The 26,332-nt window shown below is 35.6% G+C and overlaps 1 protein-coding gene across 4 annotated transcripts in view; it reads right to left on the reverse strand.

The window, feature by feature from the left end:
* Window positions 1–6,297: 6,297 nt before the first annotated feature.
* RNF220 (ring finger protein 220) overlaps window positions 6,298–26,332 on the reverse strand; it is a 335,380-nt gene continuing 315,345 nt past the window's right edge. For all 4 annotated transcript variants that reach the window (XM_070941405.1, XM_070941407.1, XM_070941406.1 and 1 more), the window contains 3 exons: window positions 22,790–22,898; window positions 21,570–21,644; window positions 6,298–9,415 (listed from right to left, as the gene is read on the reverse strand). In XM_070941405.1, the coding sequence (XP_070797506.1) occupies window positions 9,344–9,415; window positions 21,570–21,644; window positions 22,790–22,898 (256 nt within the window). In that variant the 3' untranslated portion in view covers window positions 6,298–9,343. The remainder of the gene's footprint in view (window positions 9,416–21,569; window positions 21,645–22,789; window positions 22,899–26,332) is intronic.

The following is a 26,332-nucleotide window of genomic DNA, read 5'->3' on the forward strand; positions in this document are numbered from 1 at the left end:
CTTTTTGTGGCTTGAGGGAGTCACAAAACCCAGAATAGATACAAAAATAGTTACATTAACTGACCGTGGCCAACTTAGTTATTTATGGCAGTGCCCCGGGTTTTAGTTATAAGCAAATTTCTGATTATGCTTCCATGCTAAGAAATATACCTGAGGAGCTAGGATAAAAGTCAAGCAGAATCTCCTCACTCTTGATAGTTTTTTGTTTTTGATTCGTCATAGTGTGCAAATTCTGGTTTTTAGCAATCCTTTATATTTTAGTACAAGTGTGAACCAGGCCACAATGTTTATGTCATAGATCCTAATTACAAAAACTATGGCTTGGTGTAACACATAAATCTAGCCACTATCTTTTGTCATGTGCTGTTAGCTATATAAATACAATTTATTTATAAAAAATGATTACTCTCTGATGCCCTATTATCACACCCACTAAATTAAATATCTGTGAACATCCACCTTTTGAAGAGTTCTGATCACATTTTCACTTTTTGGTAGGCTATGTTTCCCTGATAAAACTTTTCAGGACAAGTAACTTTTGTTACTTGTCCTGAAATAAAGAATACTAGCTTAGTCTGTTGTCAGTAAGCAGCAATCTGTCCTCCATAAAAGCAGAATTGCACTGGGAAAGAGTATAATCTGAGTTAAATTCCCTTAGTCATGTAAGCTTTGGAAAGGGTTATTTGCTGAATATGTAGAATGTACCTCCCGATATAATTCAAATAAGGTTACAAGAAGAAACAAGGAAGTCAGATGTCAGACCTGGAAGCCATCAGATGTCAGGAACCCTGACATCAGAAAGTTTTGATGCTCTTTTCTTAGATTGGTGGTTTCATCATCTATAAGCAGGAGAAAAACCAGCCAGCTGCTCTCCTTTTGTTAACGGATCAGCTGGCTGGGGAGAAGATTTTTTTTTTTTATCAGCCAGACAGAGACCTGACAACTAGTTTTCTCCTGAATGGAAAAGTATGCAGAGCTCCCTGGGCACCCATATGTTGAGACATGGACATTCTGAACAAGGACAATTGCATTGTATCATGTTTCCCTGAAAATAAGACCCTGTCTTATATTTTTTTGAACCTCAAAATAAGCGCTTGGCCTTATTTTCGGGGAGGTCTTATTATTTTGGGGTGCATGGAGCAAGATGGGGCTCCTCTTGCCGTCTTACCTGATTTCCAGCTCTGCGTTTAAATATTTTCAGGGAGGGCTTATTTTCGGGGGGAGGCTTATTTCAGCGCATGTGCTCAAAAGCCCGACTGGGCTTATTATCAGGGGATGCCTTATTTTTGGGGAAACAGGGTATTGGATATAAGCATAGAAAAAGTATATGTTTACACTTTTGACACTTTCTAATGTTCTAGATGGAAGGCTATATAAATTCAATTACTGGGTCTGAAATTTTACAGGTCAGCTGTCAACCAAAAGTAAAGTGACTACACCTGTGATCTTAAATCAGTAGTCAAAATTGTTCCTGGGAATTTCCTGTTGTATATTAGCACAATGTGGATTAAGTTTAATTAAATTGACTTTGTTGTTTTCTTTCTAAATTCTCATCTGGGAGCTACCTAAGAAGGGGAGAGTTCGAACTGGGTTTATAGAAAGAATGCCCAACTTCAATCCAGTTCTGATTAACAACAATCCCCAATATTAAACTAGGATTTCCAGTTTTTAGTTGCAGGTAAAGTATAAGAGATGGGTTTAAAACAAAACACAAATATAGTTTGATATATACTATGAACATCTATTCCCTGGTCACTTTCTTACTTATTAAAAATACTTATATATACGTTTAGACTACACAGTGAGAAACTTTGAGGATTCCCTATCCAGTGGTGAAATCCAAATTTTTTTACTACCGGTTCTGTGGGCATGGCTTGGTGGGCGTAGCAGGAGAAGGACACTGAAAGATCTCCATTCCTACCCCACTCCAGGGGAAGGATACTGCAAAATCTCCATTCCCACCCCACTCCAGGGGAAGGATTCTGCAAAATCTCCATTCCCACCCCACTCTGGGGCCAGCCAGAGACGGCATTTGCCGGTTCTCCGAACTACTCAAAATTTCCACTACCAGTTCTCCAGAAACTGTCAGAACCTGCTGGATTTCACCCCTGTCCCTATCCCTACTATAGTTCCTGATAGCAAAGCACAAAGGCCTTCTGAGGCAGGGCTTTTTGTGAGGAAATGAAGTCTACCATAGGTCACACATGTCAGGAATGAGGGTATTTTAAATATTTTAAAAAATCATTTTAGCATTAAAGTTACCATACTGGTCTATGATAGCCATACTGATCATTATACACAAATACATAAAAAAAACTGCACATGATTTTTAGTCAAAAGGCTGAGAAATATGTAGATAGAAAGATCATTTGTGAAAGATCCAATGGAAATCTCTTTCCATATTTGAGAAATTACGCATTTCTTCTCAGAACTATTAAAATTGCAACCACTGGAATTTGTAGCGGTTAATTTGTAGATTAACAGTGTAATGGCCTCTCCATTTCTCCCTAATCCTCTACCATTCAGCACTCTATGGGAGCTCTAGGGGACATACACACACACATACATCCCTTTACTATCCACATGGTGGGTAAGTCTATATATACCTATTTTGTCTTATTCATATTTTTAAAAAACTTAATGTTAGTTTACCACTCAAGGGCAATTCTTCTGACACTGATGGTTGATCTTTGTAGGGTTTTTTTGTTTTGTTTTTGAGATACAACAACCAGAACCAAATACAGTATTCAAAGTGTGACTAAGGTATACAAAGTGTGCAAAAGGTTTATTGACTGTTTTATTTTCAATTTATTTCCTAATGATCCTAGAAATGGATTTGCATGTTTCTCAGCTGCTGTATACTGGGTCAATGTTTCCATTGAACTATTCAGTCAACCCAATATTTATTTCTTGATCAATCCAAACTGTTCCAGGTAAGCCATGTACTACAATAATAAGCTGAATTCAGAATTGCAATACCTGCCTGCTTTTCATTATATCTCCTAAGATCCACCATGCAAAATATGGTGCAAAAGAAATACATTTAGGATATTGAACCCAGGAATACGAATACCAGAATTAAATGAATTTACAGTTCTTTTGCATTAAAAAAATCATTTATCAATGAAAGTTATGGTTGGAAAGTAATTTTGGTGCTACTATTGCTAGAAAACTTTGTGAAACCAAAACAAATCATCCAAAGAGATCAACTGCTTTCTGCCCATTCTTAATCAATAGTGATTAACATTTATGCAGTATCATAAATGTATTGTATATATTGTTTTTTTGCACCACGCACATATTGTATGGTTTATGATTATCTGCAAATAAAACCACCCACTGAATAAAGAACAAATTAAAACAATGAATGAAGTTTGAAAAGAAAAAGGGAAAACCTAAAAGGGAATGATATGAATACCAATACTGCATCTTTTTTATCACATATTGCCATTGCTTTTATAGTATTTTCTATACTAATTTGTATTAAAACTAGAACACAGAATTTGTGTGGATCTTAAGGTAATATAGTCCAACTTTTAGCACAAGTAGGAGATCCATTTAGCCCAAGCAGAAAATCCAGTACAAACCAACAATTTGGTCAGCAAACCGTTTGATCTATTAAGGGGTCTTAACATTTTCACAGGGGCTTTTGTCAATGAAAACCCAGTCAACTAGCCCAAAGAGAGTTAGTTTACCTCAAAATAACTCCAGGATATTTCAGACTAAATTATTTAAACCTATGGTTAAGGGTGTTATGCTTTCAAGATATGGAAGAGATCCTTGAGCACTCCAACAAAAAGCAAGTTTCTCTAGGCACTATTTTTTGTCATCTTGTGACATGGGCCAGTCCTTGAAAAGAAATGGCTACGCCTCCACTTCAGTTCATAGTGGTGCTCTTTTCATATCACCGCAGTCTCTTTTTATTTCAAAACGAAAAATGGGATAATATTATAGTTATCCAGCTTCCTTTCCAGTACCTGTAAGATCATAGAAAATGGTTGTTAATATGTATCATCAGCAATTGTGCAATGCAATTGGCGGAATAGGTTAGTCTTCTAGGGGAATGGACTGGGCATTCAGCTGTGTTCCATAGACACGGACATTGTCAGATATTCCCAATGCTTTGTAAAATTGCTTGTCTTCTAATTCCAAAATACTGGTTTGCATTCTGTTCTTTGAAGAAAAAAACATATTATGAAAGTCTGTCAAACATTTGAAATTGTCTATTATAATTGTGTTTTTTCATATTTTTCTCCTAGATCATTGTCCCCTTTGTATCAAGAACAGAACAAGGGTTGAATCTAATGAATTACTTAATGGAATTCTGCTTGCATTGGAGGGAGAGGGATATAGAAATATAGAATCATATAGGTAATCCTTTGGTTTTAATGGCAATTGGGATGGGAACTCTGTCACTAAGCGATCCAGTAATAGAATGCAATGTCACATGACAGCATTGCTCAGCAATGGCTGCCATAAATGGTTACCATAAATGAGGACCTTGTAGATCACTGAAGGTCTCTTTTGATCACAACTTCCTGATGAGCTCCCTGTTGACTTTGCTTGTCAGCATCACTTCTAGTAAGAAGCTACTGATGAAATTTTTTTATATATAAAATATATAAATATTGTGTATATTTAAACATATACACAATATGTTTACTTATAATTAATCTAATTTTCTGGATTGTACAACACATGGAGTTAAGTAAATAATCACAGTGGTTGGGCTTCTGCTAGTTAAAATATGGTAAGACTACTATGTGGTTCAGGGTCTCATCTGATTTCAGGTATAGCTGGGTCTAGCCTTCAATTTTACCACCTTGCAGAACTAGTATGAAGAACCACATTTGCAATCAAATTATGTTCATTTAGTAATATTCTAGTGTTAAACTAGAAATTTCTTGTATACACAACAAGATTTAAAAGAGCAACTCAGTATTGGAAGAGGGAAAGTATTGGAGCAAAAGTATTGGAGGAATTCTTGTTTTGCAGGACTTGTGCTAGCAGGCATGAAGATAACCAGGGTTTAATATTTCCTTTATAATTACCCGTTTTATTGTTTATTAAAAACAATATTATTTAACTGCTATGCAAAATTGAATAATTTTCACATTGTTTCTGGAATATGTCAGAGGAATAATAGGTAAGGCGTATGTTTTGTAATTTTGCAGCTGGCTACAATGACCAGAAGGATTGTAATTGATTTTTGAAAAAATGAAGTGGACTTTCTAACAGTTTATTGGTTACATGTAAACTGCATAAAAAACTGTAACAGTTAAAAATAGAATAGAAAAAGGCAAATAATTGAAAGCAGAAAAAAGGGCTAATAGTCATTTGATATCCATTGTGCTACAAAGGACTCACAAGGATGTACAATTACTGATTATGATTTAAAAGCGACTATATGCGAGAGGGAGAGCCAGTTGGTTGTAGTGGTTAAACAAATTATGACCCAGAAGACTTGATTCTAGACTCACCTTAGGCACAAAACCAGCTGGGTGTCCTTGCACTGATCACTTTCTCAGCCTCAGGAAGCAAGCAATAGCAAACCATATTTATAATATTTATAAACCATAATAGCATATTATCTTCTAGGCGCGCACATGCATGCAGGGTGGCTGCTCTTCTGGTTTCCAACGCTCCCGCACATTTGAAGACCAGTGGTCGGCATGCCAGAACCCGGAAGAGCAATGGGCGATGGCTTGCATGCCCGGAGAGATGGCTATGTAAGCCACTTCCAGCACGTGCCATAGATTCGTCATCACAGTTCTACTGGTTCTTATACTCCTCAAGTAATAAGAACTCATTCTTTCTTTCACTTACAAAGTACTTATGTTTCTTTTTACTGATAAAAAGAACCATATAATAAGGAAAAAATAAGGAAAAAAAAACCCATCTCACATAATTCAATGGGACATGATACTGATACTTCCCAATTTTTTTTTTTTTTTTTTTTTTGAGGACCCAGTTTGTGGGGGCAATAAGCTGACTTTGTATAAAAAATATACAAAAGTATGAAGGCTATTGCTTAACGCACTGTAAGCCGCCCTGAGTCTCCGGAGAAGGGCGGCATATAAATCAAATTAAAAAAAAAAAAAAAAAAAAAAAACCACTTCTGAAAAACCTTCCCAAGAAAATTGAAGGGATTTATCCAGGTGGTTGCCAGGAATCAACACTTGTGTCTTTAAGTCAAGACACAAACCCACACACAAATTCCAAGAGAAGCACCTGATCTTGAAACTGACTAAGAGATAAAACTAACAAGCAAGTAGAAGACTGGAAGCACAACTTGGAAGCTTTTATATTCATTTAATTAATGTCAATGTAGTTTACAAACGGGAATGACAAGTACCTTTTTATAGAATATACATCGACACACAATCATTGACACAACTTTAATACCACCTTGTGCAGCTGGGAATCTTTGGGCAAAGACAGTTCATTTATTTTCAAGCTCATTGAGGGAAAGGAGGGAGTAGCTACAGAGTTCTGCAAAATGTACCTTTTCCAGAGAAGGAAATTAACGAGTTAGGTTTTTTGCATCTGTCTTAACATGTTTCTCTGCTCTCCTTACTCCTCAAGAAATAAAAATGTAGGGTCAGATTTAGGTTTAAAAATAAATGCTAATAGTTATATGTGGTTTTACATATATTCATTTGGCTTAGAATTAGTCCACAGGACCAGAAAAAGCTCTTTATTCCCAGTGCCAACTTGCTGGAACATCAAGGACGAACCTTTTCAGTTTATTGTTTAACAGATCAGGGAAAAGAGTAACCGTGCACTTAATGTCCCAGCAAAGACTGTTTGATTGTATTGGGCAAGCAGGTTTTTGAGCGACACATGGTATCATCCCCATTACAACAGATTTAGGAAGGTATAAGTGCTATACAGTTGTGGAATCTTGCGCCCAAACAAATAGTATTCTAGATGCTTTATGGCTCTTGTAAACTGTCGCACCTTTAGGATGCCAGATCAATATTTGCTTGAACCAATTGCCCCGCCCCACCTTCCTACCCACCTCCAACAACTAATACTAGCTACAAATCAGCCTTCAATATGTTGCTTAACTGCTACGACGTTTTTGACAGAGACACACTGGTTCAGATAGTTTTGGGTATTCTGGAGCTCAGAATTACCTAAGGATAAAAAATAATTCTCCATAAGACAATTGTTATGTATATGGGGATGAAACTGTGTCATAAGAGGCTAATTGACAACAGATGTCTTCAACTTGCATTCAGTGCATACTCAATTTGGCTCAATAGGAATAAAGAATCCTGGACTGGGAAAAAAACCTTGTGGTCTAATCAGTATCATGCCAAAGGTTTTCCCAATAAGCATGATAATCTAGCCAGATGTTTTAGTGCAATCATGTCCTTCTGAGGCTTAAATCCACAAATATAGTATAAGATGGAATTAACGAAAAAAGAGAGAAAGTTATTTAGTAGACCCAGGGCCATAGTTCCATTAATTTTCACGCTGTAACCCCAGTTTAAATAGTGATGTATAGGCTTATTTGCCTGTCAGCATCAAGCAGGCTGATAACTTCCTGTCAGAATTTATAACAACTTTGTAAAGTGTTCCCTGAATGGACTACAAAATGGCATGTTTGGCGATGCATGCAAAAACTGTAAGGTTTTTTTTAAATTAAGGCAGGTAGTGGCTCACAGGTTATTTTCAAAATGCAGAACAAAGGGCTAAGAAAATGTTTCTGTAAGGAATGCTGAGGAAATGAATGGAATCTAAATTAATCTAATTTTTAACAAACCCAGATTACATTCCACCATTACCACAGTCCAAGCAGAAGTGACAAAAGGAGGAAGCAAAACTGGCACATACCTATTTCCTTTTCAAAATGAAACATGAACATCTGAAAATTAAATGAAACAACTGTTAAGAAAAATATTCCAGAGTAGAACAGACTGCCAGTAGCTGGACCTGGAAACATGTCAAAGCAGAATGCTAAAGATTCTGCCAGAGGTATGATAGAACATTGTGTGTTTTTCTGCATTTATTTTGGGGCCCTGTTCAAATTTAATTCTTGTAAGTTTGCAGGTTGATGAATACAATTACATTTGGACAAAAGATAGCTTTAGCTTTCACAAGACTAATTGGCCTGAACACAGCTACGCTAACAATTCCAACTGTAATAGAAAAAGACCACTGTTTTCTGCTTCGTGTAAGTGTCTATCAGAGTTTACCACTAATGATGTCCATTGTTACTAAGGCAGTTGCAACACTCCTAGATGGCACACCTGGAACCCAAAAATTAAAACATGGCTGAAACTTCATATGATTGCCAAAACTTTACAAGATTTCAGACATGTTTTTTTTTTTTAAATATTCTGGTGCCTGTGCCATCATAGAGGGCTGCATAAGAATGTTTATTGCCTGAAAAGTCTACTGACGCCTGCTATGACTTTTCTCACAGGCAATGGGGTAAGCTCGCACATTTATGTTTTCCCAAGTGAAAAAATGGAAAAGGGTTTCAGTGAAGTAAGTATTTTATATAAATAGCCCATTTAACTGTAACAAATGAAGGAAAACCTGTTTTTTTCTATTTTCCCCAGAAGTCATGTAAGTTATGGCCGAAACTACGAATTGTTAATTTCATATCTGAATGAGGAAATATACACCACAGAACATTAAACCATTTATATTATATATATGTATAATATATATTTATATACTTTTTTTAAACTAATGACTTTAATGCAAAAACTCTGCAGAACCAAGAAAAATATGGGTTTAATGTTCTCTGCTTATTTTTTCTCTTCTTTTTTTTAAAAAAAGTCACCCCACCCCCCCGGAAAAAAATAAAAAGGAAAACATTAGTATGTAACGTTGGAGTCTATCCCATTTATACACAACATTGTAAACATATAGTCTATATTACATGTGCTTCATTCTGCCTTTGTGGATGTGAAGGTATAAGTTTTTCTTTTATTAAAAAAATCCACTAGAACACCACAAATAAAAAGAGGGTGGGAAGGAGGCTGCAGATTACAGGCTTTGACATTTCCTGCGGTGGAAGATCCAGCACCTTCTCATGCTTCCCTGAAAGGTCTTGCAAGTTGTCCACGATGGAACCCCAACTCTTGGAGAAACGGGACAGACGTGGAACAGCAGTTTGTAAAAAAGGAAAAACGAATCACAATAAGGATTCTGGTTTGGCCTTCTTGTGGAGTGGGCAGCACCAGTGACAGGTTCGGAAGCAGAGGCATCGTGCAGCTCCCTTAGCCTCTAGTCCACTTTTGGAGTCTTTAACTTCAAGTGTCTGTGTTGCTGCCACTCTTTTTCCCTAGTCCCCATAGTTCAAGCATCTCAGCAGCCATCTTTTTCATAAGTAAATGCGCCTGAGGTCCCCTGGTGAGGTGATGGTATTGCACTGAGGGCACAACTTCTTGGCACCCTGCGAAGGATTGAGAGAAGAATTATTAAACACAAGGATGCTACCTCAGTCATATCGTAACACAAGAACTAAAAGGAAGTAGTTAGAAATGGTAAACTGTATTCAACCATTACAGGAAACAGGCTGTAAATGGTAACCTCCATGAATACTATACAACTCAAAACTAAATCCCTCTGAGATGCTATGCATGCAAGAAATCTCTCAAACATTGCACAACTGAAAAAATTATGTATAAGAGAAAAGCATATAAAATTCTCTCCAAATTCAGAGACCAGTTATAAGAATGCTTACTTGAGGTTATTTCTGCCAAAGACAGCAATACCAGGTATTAGAGCTGAGCATATATTTACTTTTTCAACAGAAGAAAATGGTATATCTGTTAATTTTTGTTGAACAAATAATTGCAAAGTCAAATTTCCAAGGTTTTTTTGTTCAATTAACATTACCTTTAGCTTTGTATGTAGTTTGAATGAAGATAAAATTGTGACTACATCCACATAGATTAAATAAAGATAAAAAAGATAAAAAAAGATAAATATTCAGTGAGGCATACTTTTTCTCACAATAGTGAATCATTTGTCAATTAATCTGATGGATTAATTTTAAATCTCAGAATTAGGATAAAAATATCTGAGTTGTCAGCCGACTGGTAGGTATGCTAGAAAGCAGGTGAGAAAATGAAGTCAACAATTATAGCAACCCATCCTTTAGAAATACATATAATTTGGAAAGGACTCTGAAATGCAGCACGGTGAAATTTAAAGTTAGTCTCTAACTTTGGCTGGTTCCCTGCCTGTGATCCTATTTCTCTCTTGTCAATATATATTCAAATATTCCCCAGCAAAATTAATGGGGTGTGGTAGCTATACGAGTTCCCAGCTGGCATAGATAATGGTCTCAAATAGGCTTGTCTGAAGCCATTGTAGAAATGTCACAACTTTGGGTCCAACAGACAAAACTGGCTTGGATAAAGTGGGACCCTCAAAAGTGAAGTTTCTCCTCCTGGCAGAAAATATCCTCTACCATATCTTCACGTCAGGTAACAACACCCATATTAGAACAAGTACTTTTAGAAACCAAGAAAAATCTGACTGGTAGTTGAAATTTCTCTTAGAACCTTTTACAATTTTTGCCTTTACAGTGTCTTAGGAACTTCAAACTCTCATCTTCTGTAATTCTCTCATACACAATATGTAATATGAACACACACAAACGTATGTGGTGAAAAATCTGGATTATGATCTTAATGCAGTCATTTTTCTACAAACAGAAGCGTTCCACCTGCAGAACAGGACAACAGCTAAGCTTTGTTTATCCCCAACAAAGGGGATACCTGATGGTGCAAAGGGGAAGGGGAATCAAGAAAAAAAATTCTGCCTCCCTATCTGACAACAAGAGATATACTCCACTTGGGAATGGAGTATAGGAAAGTTAACACTCTGAATGCATTCCTAGAAGAATGTTTAAAGTCCTAGCTAAATTTAGATATAGAAGACACGTTCTCAAATGGTTATTCGGTGAATTTATCTTGCACAAAAATTTATTGCAGCCAAATCTCTAGATGATTTAAAGACATATTGTATTCTAACAATACTAATAATACAAATGCTTGTATGCAACTACACAAGATTGAGTAATGAAACAAGATTTTTAAAAAAAGTTTAACGTGAATAACATTCTCAGAACAGACAGCCTTTCTGAGCCATATAGTGTATCAGAGAGTTGAATACAGAACTATAAGACCTCTCAATTATATCCAAGAATAAAGGCTGGTGCAATATATTGTTCGTTTGAAAACTTGCTGAGCTATTTTCAATTTAAATATTCTCAATTCCACATGAAACACTCTATACAAGACTCAGACACATGCACTGACACAGAGTCAATGAAAAAAGATTTCCTTTTCAATTCCCATGTAGATCACTAGCCAGTTGTGATTACTAAACATTTATTTTGAAATAAAAACAGTGAAATAATATGTCACACCTGTTGAATGGATGAATGAATATATGAATAAACACACACACACACACCACAACATAACGTAACTCCAAAAAAATCAGAAATGTTCTACTCCTTTCATCATGACCCATGGAAAAGTCTTGATGAGTAACAGAAGTATTTGCTGAGTGAAGGCCACCTCAGGCTTTCCATTATAAACTTAAGTTTTCCAGGTTTTATAAAACATGGCTGTAAAATGTAGTTCCAGGGTAAAACACAGCACCAAAAAGAAATAATTAAGAGAAGTTTTTTGTTTACCTCGTACATTCTTAATTAAAATTTGGCAGATATTGATTCTGAAAGTTGATTAATCATTTTGGGGAGTTCAAAAAATAATGAGTACAGCCCACTTTTAAAGTCATTACTTCTCACACAATATCAGAAGAACAGTGCCTTGACAAAAGAGCAGGGAATTTTGCTTTAAATTTTAAAACGTGAAAGCTGAACATTCACAGTCCAAGTTAGAATAGAATAGAATAGAATAGAATAGAATAGAATAGAATAGAATAGAATAGAATAGAATAGAATAGAATAGAATAGAATAGAATAGAATAACAGAACAGAACAGAACAGGCCAGGTGTGATCAGACACCCAAAGAATTTGTCTCCGGTACATATGAACAGCAAATAAAGGTTGTCTAGAAAAGAAGAAAGTTGGCCACTAACCCTAACCCACTGCAGATTATTTAGATAAAAGCTGATCTGCACCAACTGCAAGAGAAGTACGTGGTCAGCAAATGTGCATTAGATAAAAACAGTTTTAAACATATGAAACTGTAAAAAAGTACATTGGTTAAAAGATTCTGAAATTAGCACTTTCATGTTCCTAATGTATGAGCAATGCTATTCACCCCAAATGCACATGATGCATTGAAGAGAGATGCAAGGAAAGAAGGAAGGATTTCAAGTAAGCTAAGTGGCAGCATAATTTAATATATTTATCAAAGTGAAGGTAAACACTAGGTATTTTCTATCCTTTTGAATTGATCAGCAAATCTCAACATTTTAAGAATGCTATCAGTACCATCATAAATTGATCACCATGGAAGAATGCCCATTTACAAACTGGAACCAGTTATGAGAGTTGGTAGTTTTAAAAGATACAGGAAAGCAAACTGAAGAAATTAAAGATAACTTGTCCCAAATACAAGATAAAGAGGGAGTTGAACTTTAGAACACAAAATGATTTCTTTTGAAGTGTAATTTTTGATTTCACAGAAAGAAGATGAGGGGGAAAAAGTTTCATTGTAAATATGCAGTAAAGGTAACAAATCTTTAAAATTTCAATTGTTTTCTTGTTCAAAATGATGCTCACTTAGCCTCAAAACTCATACTTTCAGCAGAGAAGATCCATTCCTTTAAGTTAAAGCTCTTTTTTTTCACTAGAGATTCATTGATATTTTCATCATCTTGACCCATGAAATTCAATCATTAAATTTTATAATGACTTCATTAATTTCCACTCTTTCACCCCCATCAGCCTCAGCCTAGACTTAACTACAAAAAAATCTTACTTCAGTGATGTCACTATAAAACCATACAATGAACCCATAAACATTATTTTATACAGGGAACCTATAGAAAGTCATACATGCCACTAGCTCCCACCTAGAACATATCACCAAATCATTTTAGTCTGTTCCTATGCTATGACATTTATTCTGAATCACTTGACAGAGTTGCTCAACTGATGAAATGAATCCCAGCATTTAGAAGACTGAATTATTCACCCAACCAAAACAATAGACAAATCAATACAACCAGATCAATTCCCAGGGAGGATCTATACAACTGGTTGTCACCTACACCTCACAGCTAAAACCACTCAAACACATTATTAAGCTACAGTCCATACGAAACAAATGACATTATACTTTTTCAGGCATTCTGTGACAAGCCCATACTTGCATACAACCACCCAAAATATATCCATATACTCATAAGTAAGAAGGAACAGCAGAACAATGATACCACATAAGAATTAGATCCTGCAATAAACCCAGATGTCTATTCTGCCCTCAAATCATATGCCTCAACAAATATACACATAAGATTATTGCTGCCTTCACATACTCATCCTCCAAAGTGATATGCATACCATCATCAGCAAGCAATACCCTTCTGGATCCCATATAGGACAAACAGGACAAGCTTTGCACAAAAGAATTAGTGGATACAAGTTTGACATTAGAATTCAAAGCAAGGATGAAATAACATCAGTGCATTGTAATTTCCCAGGACATTCCATTGTAGATTTCAAAGTAACTGTTTTGGAAAAGTGGGACTTTAACAGTACCATTAAATGAGAAACTATTGAACTCATATTTCAAAAGGTTTCACACAATCTCAGAAGGTCTCAACAAGCACAATGGGTTTCTAACATATTACAGTTGTTGACTCATAAGATAAATGTAAAGTGTAAGCTTTATCTGCAAAACCTAACCTATCTATCTTACCTACCGTTCCTCCTCCACCTTATTCCAGGGGTGAAATGCTCCCGCGGTTTGGACTGGATCGCCTGATCCGGTAGCGATGGAGGTGGGTGGTTCGGAGAACCGGTAGCAAAAATCCCTGCCCCCGCCCCCATGCCCAGCTGAGCTGCACAATCATCAGAGGCTTTTTTTTTTTTTTTTACTTTTAAAAGTATTTTTTCTACAACCTCTTTGGCCGAAAAAATGCTTTTAAAAGTATTAAAAAAAGCCTCTGATGATCGCGCGGCTCAGCTTGGATCGTCAGAGGCATTTAAAAGAAAAAAACCCTTTCTTTCTTTTAAATGCCTCTGACGATCCAAGCTGAGTTGCCTGATCGTCAGAGGCATTTAAAAGAAAGTAAGTTCTGGGATCCTCAGAGCCTTTTGAAAGCATTTTTTTACAACCTCTGCGCCGAAGAGGTTGTAGAAAAAATGGTTTTAAAAGTGTAAAAAAAAAAAAAAAAGGCCACGCCCACCATCACTACCCCCCCCCCCACCAAGCCATGCCCACAGAACCGGTAGTAACAAATTTTAGATTTCACCACTGCCTTATTCCAATTTAAATCTTATATTAGTCTATCCAGTCAATGCTGCTGCTCCCAAAAACTTGTAACTTTTCATAAAATTTGTTAGAAAAGCTCCTGCCCTCCTTCAGTCCTCTTAGTTACTTAGTTCTATCTTTGGAAATATTACTCTCAAGCTAAATTTCTTCTAGGATTACCACTCTGAAACTCTCTTCTTCGTCACCTATACTCAAGACCAAAACTCTCTCCCTGTCCCTAGTGATTTGTCTCATTTCTTTATTTAGGTCTGTCTCTCACTTCATCTTTTCACTTAATCCTCATTGGCCTCATCGTGTGATTCTCATTCTTATTGCACTGTTACACTGCCTCTGTTCCTAATATTTCCTTTTATTTGGCAGTGACACATGGGTCAATAGCAATCTTCTGAGAGGAGAGATAACTCAGGAGGCACTCAGGAGCCTTTATTTGCTCACCATCTCTACTTTCTAATAATATTTGAGTTCACTTGGCCCAAAAACCATTTGGAGAAGAAAGCAATGAGGTAGTCAGATTGGTTGATAATACTTTTCAAAGTAGCTAAAAACCAAAGAAGAGAGTAAAGCACTCCAAAAGGATCTCTCTAAAACTGGTTGAATGATCAAGCAAACTGCAAATGCAAGTTGGTTTTAATAAGCCGCCTTGAGTCTTCGGAGAAAGATAAATAAATAATACTGTGTCCAGGTTGTCCTCAACGTATGATTGTAATGGAGCCTGGAATTAAAAGTTGTAAATTATTGCCATGGCAAGTTGAGGCATCACATGATCGGATTCAAACTTACAATAATTTTTATGATGGTCATTAAACAAATCCACTTTCACCAATGTACATTTCCCCCCGGAAATTAGAAGTAAATGCCAGAAACTGGCAAAAACCATCACAAATAGTGATCACATGATGGCAGGATGCTACAAATGGCCATAAAGATGAATTGGCTGCCAAGTGCCCAAAATACAATCATGTGTCCACAGGGGTGTGGCCACTGTAATTCCGAAAATGGGTTTTGTCTGTTGTAATTTTGATTGGCTGTTTAAGTGACCAGCTGTATTCCATCGCAGGAAATTCCAAATTCCATGGCAGGAACTATTAGAAAAGGAACCGAGTATAAAAATGCCAACTTTTTTGTATGATATCATTATAAAATATGTGTGATAGGTGGGCATCTGGGATATTTCTTTTTTGTATTTTATCTTCATCAGTGTATATTTTCAGGAGATAGGTAGAATAATGTTCTCAGTATCTGGAATTATGGACAATTTTCTTTAAACAACTTATCACTTTCCAGACAGTACCCTATTTAAGAATCAAACAAAGTATTTATAAGGGGTCCTTGGTGCTCTCTGAGCTTGGTTGTTTTCTTGCAAACATTTCATTACCCAAACTAGGTAACATCATCAGTGCTGTTGATGTTACCTACTTTGCATAATGAAATGTCTGCAAAACAACAACAGAAAAAACAAAAAACAAAAAACAACCAAGCTCAGAGAGCACCAAGGACCTCTCATTTCAACCCTAAATTACAAATATTCTCCTTTATTCAGGCTGCTGGTTTGAGCTCCTAGTTTAGCAATTTGGTTGCAAATGTTTCATCACCATTCAAGGAGACATCGTCAGTGTGTTTTGAATTATGCTCATCTGTCAGAACACAGGTCTTTAAATACCTTTTTATGAGATACAAATTAGTCTGAATGTTGTTTGTTCCGATATTTCTGAGTCATGGTTTGATTTCAGACTGTTTGATTGGCTGGCTGTTGTTGCTGGGCTGTAGTTAAGTATTGTCTGTGCGATGCAGATTAGGATTAGAGTGGGTGCTTCTGAGTCATGGTCTGGTTTTGGCTTGTTTGAAGGTTTGCAGGACTGGCTGTTGTTACTGAGATGTGGTCTGATTTCTTGCGAGCCGATGGGTTTTTAATTTTGTTGCTGTGTATTGGGGTGCCTGTTTGTTCGTTTTAAATGCTACCTTCGGGATCATGGTTGATGCAGTTCTTTCGTTCTCAGCGATTGGTAGACTGGGTCGATGTCAGTGTATCTATTGATTTATTGATGGAAAACCAGGCTTCAAGGAATTCTCTTTCTCTCCTGGATTTCATCTGGGTTACAACTGTAGTCCCGGTTAGGTCAAATTTGTTACCTTCTGAATCTTTGTGGACTGACATGAGGGATAGTGGGTCATATCTTTTGATAGCCAGGAAGTGTTCATGCAGTTTGCTTGATAGCTTTCTTCCTGTTTGTCCAAACCAACAGCCTAATTACCAACCGAAGCTACTAATATTCAAACACATTTCATTCTCCTTTATTGGCAAGGTATTTTTAATTATAATAGCCTTCATTTTCTGATTCTTCCTGGCTCTGAATTTTACTGATAGACTGATAGGATTAGGAAATAAAGATGCTTTGTATTGAATTGGTTATTAGTTGTTAATGTCTGCTCGGCATTAGGAGGGCAACTGGTGAAATGTGTGACATTATCATTTAGTAAAAACTGATTTAATATCAATTTAATAGCACTATTTCCATGATGATATCATCTGTTAATATCTGTGCAGTTTGCTATAGACACCACTGTAGCAGCTTCAAATGAACCCTTTTCATTTCACGTGTCCATGACCAAAGCCTTTTTCTTGAAGAATCTGGGCATTTTATTCATTAATATTGTCATCCAAATTAATCTGCAGGTGATACTTCCACTGTAACAATGCTACAATTCTCAATTTAAAAAAAAATTATCCAAACTACCTTGTTTTTTTCCAAAATAAGATATCCCCTGATAATAAACCCAATTGGGCTTTTGAGCCCATGGCAATAAGGCCAAGCATTTATTTCAGGGTTCAAAAAAATATAAGACAGGGTCTTATTTTCGGGAAAACATGGTACAAAATATATAAAAAAATTAAGGAAGATAAGACCATCCAATTACTTCATTGTGTGCTCAAATTTTACATTTTCAGGAGGTTTCTTACTGAAGTAATGGACAGCAGTGGCATGATATAGAATTTGTGCCAACTGTAATGTCAAGTTAAGGGCATGTGCTGAATGAACTGTATCACTAACATATAATTTTTTTAAAGTTGATGCAAATCCTAAGCAGGAATTCTGCTGGAATTTGGTAAAGCTTAGTTTTCAACTTCTGTACAAATGTCACTTTCTACAAACGGGGAATACCGATGCCACTTCTGTCCCAAATTACTTTATATCCTGGTTTTGAAATAGAGGATACAACTGATTATGGGGAATGGGGATAACTAGTAAACAATTATAGAATTGGGTTCAGTGTATTATCTTCTTGTTCTGAATGTTTCATTATCAGACTAGGTAACATCATCAACAGGATTAGTGTATTATTGAATCAGTGTGTTATCATTACTATCTAAATAATAACAGATCTGTTGTATTCCATAGAAAAGGAAAAGCTAGATATTATTGTACTTGTTGAAGTGAAATTGATACTTAAAGGAAGTTACTTCATGCATTTAACATCTGATGCCAGAAAATCAAACCCCCATTCAGAAACAATGATACCATAGTAATTCCTATCAGACAAAAACAAAGGATAACAAATGCTTGAAATTAGCATGCGTTAGTGAATACCTTGTGTTTGTTTCCCAACAGTAACTTAAATTTTGGGAGCCCTATCCTATTTTTGTGAATGTCATGTCCACTTTGCTTTCTACTTTCTTTACTATGCTACACTGTCGTCCAAGCAAACATTTAGCTAGTCATATAAAACTAAAAGGTGAAAGTTAAATTTTCCCTAACAGTGAAAGAATGGCAGATGTCCAGAAGTGTTCAAGCGTGCCAAGCTCACTACTCCAGTCTCTTTTCCCCCTTTAACTTTTACCAAGTGCAACAAATTACTGCACAACAAAGGAAATACGCTGCCCTTCTAGAGCACATTTTTTCACATGTACAAATAGGATTGTACATTTTCCTAACCAAGAGGAAAATCGATTTCCGGAGCAAGGTAATATATGACCATTTTTAAATCAACCCACTCTGCCTCTGCCCACTGTTCCTCATTTGTGTTAAGAACAAACTACAAGCGTCTTTTCTGTATCCAAAATAAAAGGAGATACTTTAATTACAAGAAAGCAATATGGTGCATATGCTGTACACCATCACATTCATAAAGAAAAGGAGGAGGGAAGGGCAGCTTTAACAAGATTACACACATTGACTTTGATCAAGACACAGCAGCACGAAGGCATCCCAAGCTTTTTATTGCTGTCTTCAGGCTACATTTTAATAGTTACATTAGAAACATGTGAACACAGGCAGAAAGAGTGATTTTTTTAAAAAAAGTGAGTAAGAGAACAGCGCTTGCCTTACAAAATGTTTCCTGCAATATGTTGTCGGCTATGAGGGGAAAGCGAGGGCTGAGGAGCAGGTGAGTAGCTACATTTCCATTCCACATCTTAATTCCCTATTTTGAATGCTAGGCCACAAATAATGTGATAAAGCACATTAAACTTCGTACTTCTCTCATTTCTCCCAAAAGGAACAGTGTTTGAATTGCAGGTAATAGAGCTGAATTTTTTTCTAATCAGCAAGAGCCTAACTAGAATCAATCTTGAATAATACATTCAGAGTAAAATACAGGTATTCCAACTGATATCCTTTAATAGTATCATCTTAAGGATATAGATGTAATAAATACCAATGCTTTACTTAAATAAATGCAAAATGTATAGGTAGAAATGGTATTATACTATTATTTCAGAAGTTCCCAAACTTTCTTGGTTCACAGCACCCTTAGTGTCTTAGAAATTTTTCAGGGTGCCCCCAGCAGTTCCCAAACTATGCACTCTAGTGCTCTGGGAAGCTGCAGCAAACTCATTAACAATTCTGTTTATTAAGCAGTGAAATATTCTGTGGCATCACTGTGAGTTTCCTGTCGCACCCCATGGGACTACACCACAGTGTTTGGAAACTGTGGCCCTATTTAGAATTTTGCTGATACTGTTTTCTCTAGCAAAGTCCTATCAGATGGGTCAAAATAGGTCTTTCTATCAAAGACAGTACTTCTTTGATTCATAGAAGGTCCTGTATTTCAAGTCACCGTGAGTGGTTAGGGTATATAGAAGAACTGCAAAGATAACCTCCCTTTTCCTTCTCTAAGCATCTCCTTTTGAATTCAATTCATCTATACAGTATATGCATTTCAAAACTTTTTTGCTTGCATCTATATTTTCATCTAGATGCTATACCAAACTTAGTTTACAAAAATACAGCTCAATTGAGACAGCACATTTTATCATATGATTTTATTAGCTGAGTTAATTGGTCAGTTTTATTTTGGATTGAGTCAATGGAGCATATCATTTTTCTCATAAAATAATCCTGGCAAATTTTAAATCAAGATGAAAGGATTTATTTTTCCTTGTTTCATGGTGATAAAAGGAAATTATTCTTAAAAAATCAAGAGAGAGACATTACACATTTGAGACTCACAATTTTAGTTTTGCATTCAATATCTTTGTTGAAATTTATTTGCAGAATCTACAAGACTATGTTTCTATCTCATATACATTTCTCTGTGTTAGTGCTTGGGATCATTTCTACAAAGACAACAAATCACTGCCAAAGTATGACATGAAGGGTTTTTTTTTTTAAGGAAAGTATATTAATTCCTCAGCCAAGCCACTATTATATTGAAGACTGCTTTCTTTTGAAACATATTTGCTCCATAAATGTAAAACCCTTATGGATAGTCAGTACTAAATTTATTATAGTGAAAAAGCATGGGCAATACAATACTATTTTCCTAGCAGGAAAAAAAAGAATTGTTGCATTTGCAGGTATTCTAGTTTAATAAGCTTTCATGTGGATAGAGGAGAGTTGAGGTGTAAGGATGTTTGGTCTGGCACCTTGGGGGGAAGGGTACCTTTGTTTTTAACTATGTTTAATGGATTGTTGTGAGCCACCTACAATCATTCTATGTAATAGGCAGCCATATATATTTTTAAAAATAAAATACAATAAAAAAGAAAATAAAGTTAAAAAAAAGTCTCATCCCAGCCTTTTAGAAACAAAGTAGAATGCTTCTCCAACCATCTCTGAGGGTGCAAAGGTACTAACAGAAAGAGTAGAAAAATCCAGATTAGATAGAAAATCTGTATGCTCTAGAATAGAATAGAATAGAATAGAATAGAATAGAATAGAATAGAATAGAATAGAATAGAATAGAATAGAATAGAATTTTATTGGCCAAGTGTGATTGGACACACAAGGAATTTGTCTTGGTGCATATGCTCTCAGTGTACATAAAAGAAAAGATACGTTCGTCAAGAATCATAAGGTACAACACTTAATGATAGTCATAGGATACAAATAAGCAATCAAATCACATTAGGAAACAGTCAATAAAAATCGTAAGGATACCAGCAACAAGGTTACAGTCATACAGTCGTAAATGGAAAGAGATGGGTAATAGGAACGATGAGAAGATTAATAGTAATAGTAGTGCAGACTTAGTAAATAGTTTTACAAGTGTTGAGGGAATTATTTGTTTAGCAGAGTGATGGCGTTTGGGAAAAAACTGTTCTTGTGTCTAGTTGTTCTGGTGTGCAGTGCTCTATAGCGTCGTTTTGACGGTAGGAATTGAAACAGTTTGTGTCCAGGATGTGAGGGGTCTATAAATATTTTCACAGTCCTCTTTTTGACTCGAGCAATATACAGGTCCTCAATGGAAGGCAGGTTGGTAACAAATAAATATAAATATAAATCATATAAATCAAATTAAAAAAAATGTTTTAATAAAATTCTATTCTATTCTAAAACTATTGGTACATGCACCAAAGGTGGAAGTCAGAAGTAGTCTAGGTGAGACATAAGATAAACAACTGAACCTTTAATCATACTTTTAAAATTTGTTGTTAAATCTCTCTCTCTCTCTCTCTCATGTCTGTGAACAAGCAAAGGCCATTCTTGAAAAAAAAGTGAACTATTTGTTTCTATTACGACAGGAACCCATCAAATGCAAAAGAAGGTAACACTGAGAATGACTGCCATTAAGTAAAATAGAGGCATAGTATTTTGAAGAGGATTTTCATGTAGTTGTAATTTCAACTAGGAAAAAAAAAAGAATTTAATTTAAGCTACCCCCTAAGAAACTAAGAGACTTACCAGAGTCCGCAGCCAGCATTCCTCACAGTGCACATGCCAGCACTGGATGGAGGTCAGGGGCATTGTATAAGAGTCCTATAGAAAGAAAATAAAGTTACTGCATCGCATACTATAAAATTATGGAAATTTCTGATTGAATCTGGAATTATGCAGGGCAGGGCAGGATGCAGTGGGGGCAATGTATCTCTAAAGTTTATTTTCTCATTTGACTTCCATACCATTTGTGAACTGATGCACATTTGTAAATATAAAATGCAAATAAAATGCAAAATATATACCTTTGATCGTACCCAAAGAGAACACATGTTTACATGTAGGTTAGGAACAAATTAAAGACTTTTAACCTTCAATTGTGAAAAATGGAGAAAAATCAACTGACCTTATTGATTAATCACTGAACAGATTAATTTCACATTAAGATACCAAAATTCTCTTTAACAAATACTTATAGCAAACTCTTGTTACTATCACTCAAACACACATATCCACCAAATATAATATATACTTGGTGTCTAGAGAGACGAAGGTAAATGTTAAAAGACACCTGACATTCATGCCATTGGGGAGATGTGGGGAGATAATAGTTTCCATGCAGACTTAATTGTACTCTGTGTCATAGGAAAAGATATTTCCTAAAATAAAGCTATAGCTTAGAATGAAATACCCCTAAAATAAAAAATCTGAGTTATAAAACTGCACGACGTGTACAAACTGATATCAACATCTGCAGACTCTGATCCACTAGAGGGAGCTTCAGCACTTCAATAATAATAAGCACAGTCAGGGGCTCTTTATTTACAGCCTCTCCCAGCTCCTGCTCTTGTGTTGTGAACTCCTATAATCCACAGCCACCATGATCAAGGACTCTTTTAAATAATTTTGTAAATAGTCTGCATTGAAGCCTTAAGCATTGATCACAGGTTTTGGAATGAGCAACTTACATGTTGCAAATCAGAAAGAAAAACATAAATATATGTTCTACAAATCAACAGCGATATAGTTTATAAAAGCAAAGCCCATACATTAGGCAAAAGTAATGTCGTGCTATAACAGATACACTAATACTAACTTCAAAGAAAGAAAAAAAGTGCTTTTCTCCAGAGTCAAGCAATAGTGGATAATGCTGCAGTGCATCCTATCAATGGTGCCATTTTGCGACAGCCAAGGTAGAGGTATAGTGTCATTTCCTCATTCATGACCAGAACTGGCAAACTACTCACCATGCAAATGAGACATTTATAGCGGTCCCCACGGGAGAGCTGCCTTTCTAATTCACGAACGCGAGCCTTTAGCGCCTCAAATGTTGTCACTGCCGAGTCTTCTGTAATCCTAAAATAGATGACAAAGTCAGGGCTGGCTGAGTTCTTAGAAACATTTCGCTGATTTCATTATGTGCCAAGTGCAGTAGGCAAACCACATAGAGTTAGGGTACATCTTGGCTCTTAAGAAGTGATTAAACAGATAGAATCAAATCAGCTTATAGAGTATGTAGGCTTGAGAATCAGCTGAGGCAGCCAACACTGGAGAAGATTTAACGGCAAAGGTCAAGGAGCAAAGTAGACAATATATGAACTCATGGGCAAATACTGTACTGTACTCTAGAATGGAGAAAATTGGAAGAAGAATACTGATAAATTTCGTATGATGTTTCCTTTTTGCCAAGTGGATGCTAATTTGACATTAAAAGCAGAACCCTTAATGCAAGTGAACACTTCACAAAAAGTGGAATCATATCCACATGCAGAGAAATTTTCTGAAAGTTCTGACTTTACCACAAGCATTAAAAAGGATTGTTTGATATATGTGCTAAGCACTTTCTTGCAATAGCTAATCAATGGAATGCTAAACTATCAGAGCATATCTCTAAAAAGAACTTTTACTTCATAAAAAAAGAAGGAAACTTATCTACCAGAGGGTAAATCCATGTGCTGCAAATATATTAAGTTTAAAAGATTGAGAGGGAATCAGCCATTGTCTAATATATTAATAAATCTAACTCTGTCATGGTTCAGAGGAGCAAGTAATCCAAAACAAGGATTTCTTATAAGTTTGCATAAAGAGTAGGGATGCAATTTTTTAGGCTCATCCTTACTATAGAGTTTCAACTTTCTTCAGAAATGTAGGGCAAATTTGCTCTAACCAACAAGTTTAAGTAAAAACACATATTTGGCATATATACATTTTACTTTGGTAAGTTTATTTTATCTCCTAATATTTGGCTCCTGTTTACTATAGTAACCACTGCAGCCGAATGGGATACTGAAGGGACAGATGTGCAGTTATCCTAAGAGCAAAGTGTCTCAGCAGGTAAAACTACAAAGAGAGCTCAGCTTTGCTGGAATAAATTATATATTACATTCTCCTTCAATAAGTAACTGTTAAAAGTTACTGACAGTACAGTGTTTATTTTATGGAAGTTTTTTTTTAATTATATTTTTATCATGGATTTATTCTATATAACACTCATGGGTTATTTTAATGATATGCAATATAGAAGATTCACAAATAAATAAATGAAAACTGATAGAAAGTTAAGCTGGATAGCACCTTTGATATGAAGTCCTGCCAAAAGAAGCTGAAGCTTGGAAAGAAAGAAGCAGGCAGTAATAGAAAAAGGCTTGTTTATAGGAATCCTAACAGTCCAAATCTCACTGGACAATTTCAGGAAGTCTCTCAGATGATCACTCTTGTCCAGTAATAAACGAATGAATCAGAAGGCTAAATAGAAGCATATGCAACACCATTCAGTGTCTGTCTGATACAATGGTCAATCAATAGCAGGACTGTAGATCAGGGTGCTAGTTAACTGGAAAATTACAGCAGTGCTGTGTGCGTCACGCTGGAGGGATCCTGGACAATCAATGAAGGAGGTATTGATTTAGTTATTATCACTTCATATGCTTCAGACATTGTTAAATATACATTTATTAAGGGAGGGATATAGGAAGACTGAACAATATAACCTGTTCTTCCAACTTAGCCAGAATGCAACCTAGTAATAAAATATGTCCAATTCCAATCCCTCGTAGAAAAATATTACAATTTTGCTACTCCTATATGATTGCGGCTCTAGCAGCTGAGGAGTAGTCAAATGAACACAGATTATATACAAGAGAGAAGTGGTTGGATATTTGCCTTCATCCCAATTTTGCTTCAGAATTCAGAATGCTTTCAAAATAAATTTCCCCTCAAGTTTATTTGAACAGAATACAAATTCCCTTCCTCCTCATAAATAGTCACACCATACATAACATTTCATAAATTTTATAGTCCTGCTGTTTATATATGCCTTGTAAAATATATTTAGAATTGATTATATGCAAGACAAATAAAATTTCATGGACTATATTCAACACCTTCTTTATTCTTTCCATCTTTAAACATAATCCTCTTTTTTTGTTTTTGTTTTTATAGGTCTGAGGATTCAGGGCTTCTTATAAATTTTTCATAAGAACATGAATTCCCTCCCTGCTAACTAGTTACTTTATCATGGAATTATCTGGTGACAAACATGTGCATCAAAATGAGATTCCCCCAAATAAATTGGATTTTCTATAAATACAGAAATAAATACAATCTTTGTTAGGTTGTTTTTTCTAAGGGAAAACATGTACAAATACAAAGAAACAACAAATCTAAAGAAAAAAATGGCATATAAAATTATATGGCAACTTAATAATTAATGATTATAATTCACTACTAGCAAAATGATCTGAATGAATCTGAGTGCACAGGAAAATATACCTATGAAAAGTGCAAGTCTTAAATTATTTCCAGAATTGGCATGGATTTTTCACACTTCAATATAAAACTACACTAGACTGATTTTGTGCAGTTAAAAAAATTCAGTTATGCATTTTATCACTACATTCAAGATAGTCTAAACTGAGTAGTTTTCTAAAATATCATCTCATTTAAATTGATTAATTAAAAAAAATCAATCCCATTTTCTTTCAATCAGGATATTAAAAGGCAGCAACTGATAAAGGATTTAAAAGGACAAACATTTTTAAAGAACTTGAAGTGTTTTTTCTCCCAAATCCAGCCTTTATTCCCTAAATAATTTGTGTCTAATTATATTTCTGAAATACCAATTCTTGTTCCCTGGCTACACATTGTTGCATGAAATGCAGTTAAGTTCTTTTAAAAACGTATATTGCAGAGATCACATATACTGTCGATACTAGGTAAGTCTGACAATTTCTCCACCTATAGAATCAGAACTTTTTATTCCTAAAACCTGCTAATGTGCAAATTATAGTTAATTATAGTTTTCTAACAACCCACAAAAAAATCACCTTGATGATTTCAGTAGCCCAATAACAAACCACTTTATGCTGCATCTATTTCAATGTTCCACTTACTATCATGTTTAGCTGAAATTAAACCCTCTCCTGAAAATAAGCCCTCCCCGAAAAATAAGCCCTCTCCCGAAAGTAAGGTTTTCCTGAAAATATTTAAACGCATGCACAGCGGGTCTCCGCCATTTCCTCTGGTTAGGGTTAGAGAGACAGAGCTTGAAATCAGGTAAGACAGCAAGAGGAGCCCCATCTGGCTCCAAGCGCTCCAAAATAATAAGACCTCCCCAAAAATAAGGCCAAGTGCTTATTTCGGGGTTCAAAAATATATAAGACAGGGTCTTATTTTTGGGGAAACACAGTAGATACCATATAAAGTATATAATTGTGAGACTACAATGTTTTGGCATTTAGTAAGGAAAAATATAAAAAAACAGGTCTTGTGGTTAACCAAACAGAAAATAC

This window comes from Pituophis catenifer, unplaced genomic scaffold, assembly GCF_029215685.1.
Source record: "Pituophis catenifer annectens isolate HBS135680 unplaced genomic scaffold, rPitCat1.0.hap2 SCAF_3, whole genome shotgun sequence".
NCBI lineage: Eukaryota > Metazoa > Chordata > Lepidosauria > Squamata > Colubridae > Pituophis > Pituophis catenifer.